This window comes from Orcinus orca, chromosome 7 (genome assembly GCF_937001465.1).
Source record: "Orcinus orca chromosome 7, mOrcOrc1.1, whole genome shotgun sequence".
Classification (NCBI taxonomy): Eukaryota; Metazoa; Chordata; class Mammalia; order Artiodactyla; family Delphinidae; genus Orcinus; species Orcinus orca.
Window position 1 is genome coordinate 101953616 of NC_064565.1, and position 13183 is coordinate 101966798.

Consider the following 13183-nt stretch of genomic DNA (forward strand, 5'->3'; position numbering starts at 1 on the left):
TCCACAACCACACCCACACCCACCCCCAACCCCAGTCAAGGTTTTGGTGCAGCTAAGAACAGAGAGAAGAGGCAGTGGGGAGCTTGGGAGCTTTAATAGGTCTGGAAGGTAATAGAAACACAAGGCAGTCCTGTGGGAAGTTGGGGGCGGGAGGAAGGGGGCCCGGAAGCTACCTAGAAGTGTCAAGGGAGACGCGGCCCTTACCAAGCCCGCTGAGGTGCCAGGGGAGGAGAAGGTGGACTCTGCTGGGCCTCGGTCATACTGGAATCGGGGCAGCTCCGTGGGGGACAAAAAAAAGAGAGAGCGAGAGAGAGAGAAAATTTGGAATAAGAGAGGGATCATAATGGAGGGGCTTCCAGAAGCCAGAGGGAAGTACAGATGGAGGGGAGGAAAAATCAGGGGAGACCCGAGAACCCCTTTCAGGGATCTGAGGTCTAGAAGAAGGTTAGAGGAAATGCAGGCACAGTCACCCTCCCTCGGGCGTTGCGGGATGAGGCGGGGGGGGGGCAAATCCGGTGTTAAAGGAAGATTGAGGCGACTACAGGCCCCTTCCCCCGGGGGGGTGCAGCGGGCGGAGTAAAATCTGAGGTTGAAGGAACGGCGGCGGAGGCGCCGGCCCCTCTCCGGGATGTGGATGGGATTGAGCGAGGCTCTGGGCGTCTGGGAGAGGCCACGGGGCATCCGGCCGCCCCGTCTAGTGGTAATGGCCCCCCAGGTGCGAGGCGGCGGCCACCGCGCCGAAGGGCCCGGACGGGGGCTGCAACCCGGGGCTGGGGTAGAGCGCGGCGGTGGCGGCGGCGGCGGCGGCGGGGCCCGGACCCGGCCAGTAGGAGAAGCCGGCGGGCGCGACGCCGGCCGAGGCGGCCATGAGGTTGAGTTTGGAGAGGCCGGGGAAGGGCAGTGGGGCCAGGCTGGGCTGCAGCTTGTAGAGTGAGCCTTCCTGGGCGGCGGCGGCCGCGGCGGCGGCGGCGGCGGCGGCGGCGGCGTGAGCGTGCGCGGGGGGCGGCTGGCAGGCCTGCGCCAGGCCCTGGAAGTCGAAGCGGTAGGCGTAGCGCTTGCCGTGCACCTTGCTCATGATGTTCTTGTCATAGTAGTAGCGCAGCGCGCGGCTCAGCTTGTCGTAGTTCATGTTGGGCTTGCTCTTGCGCTCGCCCCAGCGCCGCGCCACCTCGTCTGGGTCCGTGAGCTTGAACTCGCCGTGGCCACCCTCCCACGCGATGCAGCCGGCGTTCGCGCGGTCAGCCAGCAGCTCCAGCAGAAACTGCCACAGCTGGATCTGGCCGCTGCCTGTGGGGAAGCGGGGCAGTCAGCCACCGGCGGGATGAGGGAGGCTAGCGGCGGGGGAAGAGGTGAGGTGGGAGACGACCTCCCTCCCCGCCGAGTCGGAGGTGGGGACCGATATCAGGGACGAAAAGGGCACGTCCAGCTGTGTAACTGGGCACAGCTGGGGCGGCTGGCCAGGGAGGCGCTGATCAGCAAAGCCGTCCCTAGCCAGTACCGCGCTTTTGCACAATGGAAACGAGTCTCCCACTAAGGAGGACGCAACCCCGCGGGCGCACAGCTTTATGAGAACTGGGGTGAGAAAGGGAAGCGTCACCTCCTCTGTATAGAGGTAGAGGCGCTCCAACGCACAGGGCTCTCGGAGGTGAGCAAAGGCGGGATATCAGCCCTTCGGCTTAGTGCTCTTACTCGGTGCAGAGCCTGCACAACCGCACAGGGTAGCCTACATAGGTGGTTAGACTGCCACATCCCAGCCGGACCACGTCCAGAGATCCAGAGGGAAGAAGCAGGCCTGCAGCAGGATCACCCCAGCCACCGGACAAGGCATACAGTTGGACCCCCTGCCCGAGGTGGAGACGAGGTGGTGGCTGGCTTCCTCGAGGTACCACATCAGACAAGAATGGGCACAGTGGCTCCCTAAGCGTGAGAGGAACGGCAGCCTCTGAAGTCTCCCCACCCTTGCCAGCGTCTGGTGCTGGGGCTACTCCGGTTTGGCCTCTTTTTTCGAAACAGGCGGGATTCCCAGGGTAACAAGATGTCGTAGTTCCCTGGGGGCGTGATGCGCCGCTCTGAGAAGAGGAGAGGAGACCGGGAAGCCTCTCTGCTTGGCTCCCTGCCTCCTCCCATCTTTGGCTAATCTCCAGACTCTTCTGCCCCGTCTGGATTTGGGGGGGTGCTAAAAACGGCCAGGAGGCTTTCCCGGGTAAGTGGGTAGTGAGAGAGAACTCCTGCTTCTCTGTCTTGGAGCCTCAATCAGACAGTTGGAGAAAAATCTTGATAGCATTACCCGCCCTCCCCCCCACACACACTCTTTCAGAATAAAGGATTTTCCTCGAAACTGTCTGTTTTAAATTGAGCCTGCTGAAACTCTTCTTTTTTCAACAACTCGCTCAGGACCCAGATGCTGCCCTCCAACATCATTTTGATCCAAGTCCCTCCACACCAGCCCGGTGAGGAGCTGCCTGGCTCCAGGTCAGGACTGTTGAATTTTAGGGTCAGAAGCAAGGGAAGATTTGGGTTAAAATGTGCATCTGGTACTGAGGGGCGTAGAGGCTTGGAAGCTCATTCCTGTTGGGTGTTGTGTTCCCTTTTGGATAAAGCAGTTGCCAACCTTGTTTTTCTGGTTACGGTAACTTGGTGAGATCTAGGGTACTGACTGGGTGGGGACCTGTGGGGAGGCTTGGCCTGGAAGGCCGGCCAGGTTCGGCTGCCAACATGGCAAAACCGAGGATAATTTAGCCACCGGCAGAGACTGGGTGGCCAACCTGGGAATCAACTGCAACGGCCCAGAGGGCTTGGCTCACAGAGCCTGGCATGGGCCAGTGGGGCAGGTGGATGCTGGCCCTGGTGCTAATGGTGAGTCGGCCTGGAGTGGCCAGAGAATAATTCTCCGGGTCACCTTGCTGGGCGGTGCCGATGCCTTGGGCTCCCGCTGCCAGTAGGGAAATGACACCAAGCACCTCAGCCCCAGCCCCACAGCAGGAAAAACATTCCCAGCTGAAAGGGGGTGGGGCAGGATCTTCATTTGCCCTGGCCATCGAGTTCAACCCTGGGTCTCAGAAGGTGCAGGAGCCAAAGGCCAAATGAATGTTCCCCCCACCCCGAGCCTCCCCACAACCATGCCCCGACCCTCTGCTTCCCAAAGCCCAGCATCGCGTATCTCTCCCACCCTCTGTTCAGGCGGCAGTGGCGCCTGTCCGTATGCGGTGGGTACCCCGGACCCGATCCACTGTCTTCGCCTCCGCCCGTCCACCCCGTTGGTCAGCTCACCTTTTTGTACCGCGGGGCTCAGCGGCCCCCACCCCGGGCTCTTTCCTTCCTTGAAGAGACCGTCTCCGACGGGATCTGTGGCAGCAGGAGAAAACAATCAGGCGGATCGAGGCGGAGGTTGCCGACTTGCCCGAAAGGGCCCCAGGCCAAGGCTCAAGGGGGAACAGGGGGGTGCCTTGGCTCCCCGGCGCGAGGCTGGGGGCCCGATCCGTCCGGCTCCTCCTCCCGGAGCCTGGCCCGGGCGCGCGCCGCGCGGAGCCCCTCCATAACGCCCAAGTCAGGAAACGCGTCCAGGAAAAAGGAAATCCGCTTTCTGAACGGGCCGGCGGGAGCCTTATAAAGCCGAGCGGGGTTTGCGCCAGCGAGCCGGAGCGCGCAGAGCCCACCGGAGAGGAGAGGGCGCCTGGAAAGCTGGGCTGGTGGGAACGCTCGGAGCACGGAGGTGAGGGGCCACGAGGGTGCACAGGAGACTCCCGGCTGACCACAACCTCCCAACACTGCATGCGCACTGAGTCCCCTGCCACACTGTAGACCTCTGCTCCCCCTGCCAGGCTCTTTCAGCCGCTGAGCTGGCGCTCTTGGCTTCCCAGGCTCCCAGTCGGCTCACTTCAGGTCCTCTAAATCTCACACTAAAACCCCAAAGCGCTCCATCTGCCTTTAAGGTCTCCCAGCGCCCTAGACTGCTCAGTTCTCCCAGAGATCCGATTCTCTGGACCGCGCCCCCTTCCCTTGGACCGCAGTATCCTCTTTCCAAGCCCCAGCCCAGACTTCCCGCCCCGGGTCCTGGTGCCTCCAGCCCCCGGCTGGTCCCTGGTACCTGGCAGGTACATGTTGATCAGCAGGGGTTGGGAGGCGCCGCTCTGTCTCATCGCCGCCAGGGCCTGGGCGGTGGGAGGTGGGGGTGGGGGTGGGAGAGGGGGATCGCGTCAGGCTTTGCGCTCCGGGGCACCGATCCCCGCCCGAGGCGACAGCGGGTGACAGGGAGAAGGCGCTGGGTCCAGCAAGGCCTGGCGGGAGGGGGCTGCCCGGGTGTGGCGGGGGATGGAGGGGTCCTGGAGCGATGCTCCCAGCTACCAGGCTGCTTGGAACCCTCCGGGCCCCCGCGCGGGCAGGGGCCGCAATTTCCGTTTTAATTAAAGAGCTGCAGCCTCGGCCCCCCGGACCCCGCCCCCGCCCCTCTTATCGCCCCATCGCAATAAAGTCTCCGACTTGCCGCGCGGCAGCCAAGCGCACCCGGCAGCCCCCCGCACCTCGCAACCCGGGAGACGCGCGGGGGATGGGCCTGGGCCTCGCGCTCTGGCAGGGGTCAGGAGCCCATTTCTTTTCCGCCTCCCTGACTCTGAGCAAACAGGATTGGGGCGGGGTACCCCAATCCTTCGTACCCCCGGGGCCACAAGGGGGTAGGGGGCTCCCTCCTTCTCACCCATCCCCCCCCACCTCACCACTCCACTCGCCTCCCCTCTCCCCACCCCACCCCCACCCGGGTTCCCGTCTCCAGGCTGCGTTATCTGCATCTTCACTTTTAAATTTCCGCTTCCCTCCCTCTCTCCTGTCGCTGCGCTCCGGGTCGGCAGCCGTTGCTCCCTTTATCTACCCCGCTTCTTCCATCCCCGCTACTCCTCCCTCCTCTCCTCTCCCCCTCTCTGCTCTTCCCTGGAGACCCGATCTCCTTCCCTGTCTCCCTCTTGTTTTCCCCGGTTTCCTGCCTTTCTGGGGCTCCCAGGCCTCCGGGCCAGCGCTGGGGCGTCTCCCGCACAACTTTTAGTGGCTTGTCCTTCCTCCCCCTTTCTAGGTCTCTCCTTCTTCTTCCATGTAGTCCCTCCTCCTCCCATCTCCCTTCTGTCTCCTCTCTACCTCTCCATCCCATCTCTCTCTTTCCCTTCCTTTTCTCATTCGTTTGTTCTCACTAATTTGTGGCAAATGGGTGACTCGTGATCCCCCTTCCATCCCCCCCAACCATTTCTCTTCTATCTTTCCCCATCCCTTGTCATCCCAGCTTACCATCTACCCTCACAACTATTCCCATCCTGATTATCCCAGAACTAGGCTGCAGTTGGCACCTTGCTCTAGCAGGAGTAGAGGAGCTAAAACAGGTGCACCGTACAAGGTCCCCCAACCCAGGGGGAGTGGAAGTAAATACACTCCGAGAAAGGGGCGAAGGGGGGTATTAGCAAAGCTGATGTGGTTCCCAGGTGGCCTGGAGTCTCTGGGTACCTGTGGGGCTTCCTGGCTCTGGAGGGGCACACTAAGGAGGGATGCTGCCTGAAGATGGGTCTCTGAGACAGGAGCCCACCTGCAGCCATGCAGCACCCGGTGACTCTGGTCAGAATCGATAATCTCAAGGCCTTTCTCTCCCACTGCTTGACTTCAGGAGGTGAGGCGGCCTGGGACTTCAGGGCACTTGGATGGAAGTGGGCAGGTTTTCTGCAGGATCCCTGGTCCTGGGTTGCCTGACTGAGGATGGCTGGGAAGTCCAGCTGGGGGAGGGGTTTCTGTGGGGCCTCTTGCATTCTTCACTTGCTGTTAACTCCTGGGGTGTTCCTCCTTGCTGGTGGAGGGTACAAAAATCAGAAGGAACCAAGGAGGAGCGTGGGAGGTGAGTCTAGGGGAAAATGGGGGGGGGGTAATCCCAGGACCCTAGAGGATCCTAAAGGGACAGGGGTGGAGGCTTCAGGATGTGCAGGTGGAACCTGGTGGGGGAAAGATGAGAGGTTGGGATGCTCCCTAGGAACAAAACTCAGGGCTTTGAGGGAGCAGAGGGTCTTGAGGGTCCGGCCGAGGTCTCACTCTCTCTCCTTCATGCTTTCTTGTCACTTCCCCAGATAGAAAATGAGGAACAGGAGGCCAGAGTTGCAAGAATGGGGAGGCAGCAAGTTTCACCCACTAATGCTCTGAGTGGAAGGCAGAGGCAGAAGGGAGAGGCGCTTAGAGTGGGCATCTATCCGGACATCCCAGCTCCGAGCTGATGAAGGATCAACAGCTCAGGCTCTGCCCCCACCCCCATCTCACTGAGGACTCAGGGACTGAGGGGTAGGTGGGCTCTGCGAAGAGTCTGTGAGGGAGTGAGGGGCACACCCTACTGCACCGGGGTCTCGGCTGCACCAATGGAAAGGATATGACCTCCTCCGTCCCCTTTGGCCTTTGGCTGAGCGCAGCCAATGAGCAAATCCAGGCAGCTTCCCTGCCATCATCCTCCCGCCTGGCTGGGTGTGAGCCCCGCCGTGTTCTGCAGACCATCAGCCTGCCCAGAATAGAGGGACGGTGGGAAGGTGAGAACACTCAGGCCCAGCCTGGCCTCTGCGCACCCCCTCCTTATTTGCTAATGTGGGGAGCAGAGTTGGACCCGTGGGTCTAAGAAAACCTAGAAGGTCAATGCTGGCAAAGTTTGCAACAAATATTAGCTCCCCCAACTCCTTCATTGTACAGGTGGGGACACCTGTAGAGACAGGGCTACCCTGGCAGGGTCACACTGCCAGTTCCTGAAAGCATCTTGCTGGGTGGTCCTAGTAACCATGGACCTTCCTGGAGGGAAGGCAGCTCAGCTTATGGTAGATACCAGATCTCCCTTTGCCCACTGCCTGCCCCCAATACAGGCAGTGCAGAGATGGGCTGCTGGGCTCTGAGACCAGTTTGTCTGGGTCTGGGCTCAACTCCAGATCCCCCATTTCCTAGTTGCGTGGCTTTTGGGGAAGTTACATAACCTCTGTACCTTAGTCTATTCATCTGTAAAACGGGGATTATAGTACCAACCATACAGAATTATTAGGCTTATATAACACATGCTGAGTGCTCAAAGCTGCATATATTTAGCTGTTGTTACTATTACCATGCCCACAAGGGGACAGTTAGGAGCCTGTGACCACACAGGAACCCCAGGCTCCTCTGGAGCCCACAAAGGTTTGGGGCTCTGCTGAGGCCTGAGGCTTTTGGCCACAGCTCAGGTCAGCCTCCGGTTAACAGCCTGGATTTGGGGTCTGGAGCCCTGTGTTCAGGTCCTGGCTTTGTCACCAATTAAGTGGATGACCTCATCAAGGCTTCTCCCTCTCAGAGGAGCTGCAGTTTCTTCATTGGTGAAATGGATGAAGAATGGAAGCTATTAGGAGGATCAAATGTGACAGGGGCGATGGACTTCAGAACCCATCTAGGTATGAAGCAGAATTCATACCCCACCTAGAACTCTGTCCTTGGTCCCCTGACCCAACCCTGAGATCCATGGGGAGAGGCAGGGAAGGGAGGTCCTATGGTAAGTGCCCTAGTTCTTTTCTGAACCACAAGCATTTCCAGGCAGTTCTCCTTGAATCCTCACAACAACCCTGTGAGAGAGACAAGGCAGGACTCAATAGCCCCAGTTTATAGGTGAGGGAATTGAGGCTGGGGGATGCTATGTGACTGGGTCCCAGGTGTTCTGACCTCTGGTCCAGGACTCTTCCCAAGGGAGCAGATGCCTGACTGTGCACAGCTGGGCCCGTGGGAAATGCCCAGGTCCAAATCTGACTTTTCTCCAACATCGCTTTGACTCCCCTGGGCTGGGGCAATGATCTGGGCCACCCTCCCCATGGATTGGTCCACCAGGGGCTTGAAAACTCAAGCATCCCTGAGAGACAGGATGAAGGGCCTCCCAAGGACCTTGAAGGCCCTGCCTATGTGGGCGAGATTATCATAAACTGAGTCAAAGAGGGAGCTGGAAAGAAGCCACATTGGTGCCACGGACTCTGATGGCTGCTGCCACATTCAACCCCACCATGGCTGTGGGCTTCTACCACCTGCCCCAGAACCCGGGCTCGCTGTGGTCAGTGGCTCAGGGGTGGCCTCTGCAGCTCACTAGTCCTCTGAAGAGTGGGGAGGAAGAGGAAGAACGAAGAGGGAGTTTTTGAGACAGCTGAGAGGCAAGGTATGCAAATGCTTTGTACAATAAACGCTGGAGCTCAATACCACGAGGGATTGTTATTCAAAGGGCCTAGGGCTTTGCTCAGAGAAAGCACATCTCCTCTAGGAGGCAGTGGGACCTCCCAGCAATTACCCCTCTCACACCCTTGCTCCTCTATAAGGCGGAGATTCTACAAAGCTGGGAAATGGGTGCAAGCTTCCCTTAGGCTGGGTAGGGAGCCAGGGTGAAGATAGAGGCTCGAAAAGGTAGGGGTGGGGGTCAGAGAGGAGCCCAGCAGGGCTGCTGCACAGAGCTAAGGAGGTCCTGCCCCGAATGCTGGAGCCTGGCCCAGGGGGTGTGTGAAGGTTGAAATTCAGCTATGAGCCCTGCCGTGGAGCTATGTGCGCCCAAACCAGAGGATGGCAAAGGAACGATCTGGGCTCGCAGTACACCTGGTCCAAGCTGATAGGCCTTTGCCAAGGAGAGGTGTGGGGCTGGTTGCATTTAACAGGATCCCCAGGATTCTTACCAGCATTTTCATCTCAGACCCATCAGCCACATACATCCTAAGCCAGTGTATGCTCCAGTCAAGGGTCCTGGAGCCAGAGGGGAGGGGAGGGTTGGCAGAGAAGGACCCTCAGAAGGATAAGGATGGAGATTGCAAAGCAAGACACCAAAAAGGAGGCAAGAGGGGCAGGCAGGTTCAGGAGCCTTTATTGAGGGTCCTCATGGGAGGCGCCGGGGCTGTGGAGCCTAGTGCTGGACTCTCCGAATGGACTGCAGCTGCCCAGTGTGGGCCTGCGTGCCGAATTCACTGTAGTTACGGAACTCCCCGCTGTGGCGGTCCTGCTCCAATACATACTGGTAGCCCCGGTAGCCTGGGTACTGGTAGGCCACCCACCTAGGCCAGTGAAGGCACAGGGGTGGTAAGTAGGCTCTGCTCCCCCCCCCATGTCCTCCACGTCTGGTCCTCCTTTCTCAGCTCCGATCCCCAGCTCCAAAACTATGGCTTCTGTTTTCCCTACATGGATCTCTCCCTGCCCTGTCCACTGCTCCAGGTCTTCCTAACACCTTCTTCATCTTGTCTCCTATTCCCACCCTCCATTGCCTCCTCACCCATGTTTTCAATCCCTTCCTCTACCCACATTGCCCCCCTGACTCATTCTCCTATTACCTGCCCCATCCCTCCCAGTCTGTCTCCATCATCTCACTTCCCCTTGCCTCTCAGTCTCCCATGACCTCACTCCCCCGTCCCCTAGCCCCCAATGTCTCTCTTTACTGTGTCTCTTAGCACCCCTGTCACTTTTCCCCACCCTCCTTCCTGGTCCCCACCCTCCTCCCTGGTCCCCACCCTCCTCCCTGCTCTTCTTCCCTGTTCCAATCCCAGGACTCACGCTCCAGAGCTGACTTTGAGGGAACCCACATCCTTGCTGGCCCAGCCCATGGAAGGCAGGGATGGGTAGTCATCATTGAGTTCAAACTTGCAGCCCTGGAAGTTTTCCCCCTCAAAAAGTGTCACACGGCTGTCACTGTGGTTCTGAGGCACAAGAAAGTAGGGGTGGACAGGTCAGGCCCTCCAAAGAGGATACATTCTCAGCCCGACTCCCCCAACACTCTGCCCAGCATAAGCTGTAGAGACACAGGGTCCATAAACACACCCAGAGTTCACTCCATCAGCTCCACATCAGTCTGGGAAGCTGGGATGCTCAGAGGTCCCCAGCCTGGTCCCTTCTATGGCTTTGGATTGAAGTGGTGAGACTGAGGGGGCTGTTCCCAGAGACACTTCCACATCAGGGGTAGAGAGCATCTTTTGACATGGACATGTTTTGCAGGAGGAAAATCAGAGGTCCTGAGGGAAATCTGGTCCACTAAGCAAGACAGTTTCCCTAAGGAAGCATTGACTATCAACCCCCTGCCCAGCACCCTGGGCATAGCCTCTCATAGGTTAGGACCCAGAGAAGGGTGGAGAGAAAAGTCAGAACGTACAGGCCGGGGCATCAGTGTTTGTTGAGTCTGGGCTCCCATTGTGCCAGGGCCTTCCCCCTGCAGGGCTCCTTGGCCTCCTGGGACGGAGAAGCTGGGCTGAGTCAGCACCTGCTTTCTGTCCTCCACCACACAGCCCCAGGCCTCACCAGTAGGGTAGATAAATCGGCAGAAATGGGAAGTGAGATCCTCCCCTCCAGTGTATTTGATTCATTACCAACCCCTTCCCCCCAAACACACACACAGAGACTAACCCCTTCTCAGCCTTGATGCCTGATTGAGTTCTATTCTCATGTTAACCTTTGTGACCAGGGTCAAATCACTTTGCCCTCTGAGCCCCATTTCCACACCTATGTATGAGGTTAAGAGCAGTCACCCCACCTCACAGTGCTGTGTGACAACAGAAGCGCTCGCTGACATGTGCGGACCTGTGGACGACTGGGTGTGAGGAACGGGGCTCAAGACTGCACGGTCTCGGGGCTGTCCATGGTGCTGATTTCCGATGCTTGGCTTAGGCCCACGTTCCACAATTTCTGAGACCCCTCTGGTTCTGGGAAGTAATGCCACTCCTACCCATCTAGGAGTTGTGTTTACACCCCCCGTACAGTGAGGGGACAGTCTTTCCAGGTGCTGTGGTGGGGCCAGGGCCTGGAGCTAGGAGCTAGGACGCAGAGGGGGAGGGGGAGGGCTGTGCTCACCGCGCAGAGCACTGGCCGGAAGGACAGCAGCTGGTCGCTGTGGTGGCCGCCACTGCCGCTCCAGGCACTCCAGCGAGGGTAGTCACCTTTCTCCAGAATGAACTGCTGTCCCTGGAAGTCGGGGTACTCGAAGGCCACCCAACTGGGGAAAAATAATGGAAGCTGCGAGGCATCTGCCCCAGCCTCATTCATTCCTCCCCCTCCCCCTTGCTTTTACAGAACCGATCTTTGCCTCCACCCAAGGCCTTTCCCTTAACACACCCATCACAAGGCAACCCAGCCCCTCTAGAGGCTAAAGACCCTAAGCCGGCTTCTATCTGGGGTTTGAGGGGTCCAGGCTTCCAGCTCAGGGCCCCCAGGCTGGAAGGAATTTTCCAGTCTACGAAGATCACCCGACCAAGCACTCCTATCGCAAGGATTTTGGCCCCTGCAAAGGTAGGTGTAGGAACCTCCCTAACCTGCAGTAGCAAACTGCAATAGCTCAGGGGCCTCAGCTTTCTTGAGGGCCCCAGTCTCTAGGAGACCGGGGTGGGGCGGGCGGGAGGGATTTGGCTTCTTTTGCTAAACGAAGCTTAGAGCCATCTAACTTTGGAAGGGACAGAAATACACTGGGAACCCCTTCAGGGTTCAGACTGGTCCCACGGAGTCCCGCAAAGGGTCGCTTCTCGCCTTTATCCCTTTAGCTCACACGAGGATACAATCTTTCTCATGATTTGTTTTGGGGCAGGTGGGGAGTTTTGAGGAAGCCGAGATATGTTCCACGTGGCTGGGTCTCTCTCAGCCGGGGCTTACATACAGTCTGGGGAATGGAGGACTGGGAGCCGAGGACCCCGTCTCGCAGCTTGCGCCAGGGGAGCCTGGCGCCCCCCAACCCAGCCCAACCGCGCCGGGGCATCACTCACGCGCCATTTTCCACCTTGACCGAGCGCACCCGGCGCAGGCCTACGCGCTCGCCGATGTTGGTGCAGTCGCTCAGCAGCCGGCTGCGGCGGCCCTGGAAGTCCTCCTCATCCCAAAGCGTGAGGCTGGCGGGCGCTGGGCCCTGCGCGGGGGCGCTGCTCATGCCGCTGCAGACAGGGACGGGACCAAGCGCTCAGCGTCTCGAGAGCCCACTCCCCGCCCAGGCCCGCCCAACCCCGCCCAACCTCTCCCAACCCTGATGGGAGGTGAAGGACCGCGGGCCGGACCCTGGCCGCTAGCGGCTTTTCCCCATCTCGCCCTCCCCGGCCCGAAGAGACCGCGCCCCAGCACCGAGTATTCACCCGGTGGGTGAGCGCGGTACTGACGGAAGCGGAGAGGCTGCGCGCGAGCTGGGCGGGCGTGCGGGGCTTTATACCAGGCCTCGCCCGCTCTCCGCACCCTCTCCCGCTGCGGTGGGGGGGGGAGCTGAGTCAGCGGGCAAGCTGCGGTCAGCTCTGGTGTCCCCGGGGCAGCCGCGGCCTCTCCCGCAACCGCTGACCTGGCCGCAGCCCTCGGGGATTACAATAGAAAGTGCTGAGACACATGTCCGGCGCTCGCCACAGCCGAGGCTGACTCCGCTTTTTCTTTTTGGGGGGGGGGCCTGAGCCAGGCCGAGACCTTCAGGGATAGAGGTACCAGGCCACCCGGTGGCCACCCCGCTAAAACCGCGCTTTCCTGGCTCGAGATGTGGAAGTTCTTCCCAGCGTCTAAACTCCTTTTCTTTAGAGGTCGAGGCCTCTCTTTGGGGCGACGCTAGGGAGGAAGTAGACAAGGCTCCCCATAAGAGACTTTCCTCACGACCCTCAGCCCTCTTTTCCCTGGAGGGTGGGCCATCGCGGCCCGTTTCTTCTCAAGATCGAGTCCCCGGACCCGGTGCTGAGCTCCCGAAGTTTTCTTGCGCGGAGGTGCTGAGAAGAGGCGATGACCAGGAGTCGCCGCAAGGCGGCGCTGAGTGCAGGAAACGTAAACCGCCCAAGGGAAGGCACGGATTTGCAAAGCGTTCAGGGAGTGGCTCGCTACCGAACCGCTCAACCTCAGCGCGGCCGGAATCGTGGCGCTCCCAGCCACCCGACAGAGCTCCCAGTTTTGGGGCCTCCGGCCACGACGTCAGCCTGAGATCTAGCAGCTGATTATTGAGCGCCTAGTTCGGGCCAGACCCTCTACTCAGAGGTTTCACGTGCGTGATCTCAGCTAATTGTAGCACCGACCAGTTGAGGCAGGCGGTGTTATTGCCTTGCATTTCACAGATGATCCTGCGGCCCAGAAGGGTACCGGAAGGCAGTCGAGGAGGTGTCACAGCTGAGAAGCGGCCCAGTTGAGGTGTGAACCTGGGTTTCTGTTTTGACTATAAGGCTTACTTAGGCTCTTACCCCCAATCCCACTGCCTTGTACGGTCGGGGGAGGG

General features: G+C 59.6%; 2 protein-coding genes across 2 annotated transcripts; both read right to left on the bottom strand.

Moving 5' to 3' along the window:
- Nucleotides 1-694: 694 nt before the first annotated feature.
- On the bottom strand, nt 695-4139 carry FEV (FEV transcription factor, ETS family member). Its single transcript, XM_004262705.1, has 3 exons — nt 4088-4139; nt 3271-3345; nt 695-1287 (listed from the first exon to the last, which is right to left on the bottom strand). Exons 1-3 carry the CDS (start codon nt 4137-4139, stop codon nt 695-697), a joined length of 720 nt encoding a protein of 239 aa, XP_004262753.1.
- A 4688-nt stretch (nt 4140-8827) lies between these two features.
- CRYBA2 (crystallin beta A2) lies at nt 8828-11914 on the bottom strand. The gene is made up of 4 exons (XM_033423202.2): nt 11721-11914; nt 10819-10960; nt 9532-9674; nt 8828-9038 (listed from the first exon to the last, which is right to left on the bottom strand). Exons 1-4 carry the CDS (start codon nt 11879-11881, stop codon nt 8891-8893), a joined length of 594 nt encoding a protein of 197 aa, XP_033279093.1. The 5' UTR covers nt 11882-11914; the 3' UTR covers nt 8828-8890.
- Nucleotides 11915-13183: the final 1269 nt, after the last annotated feature.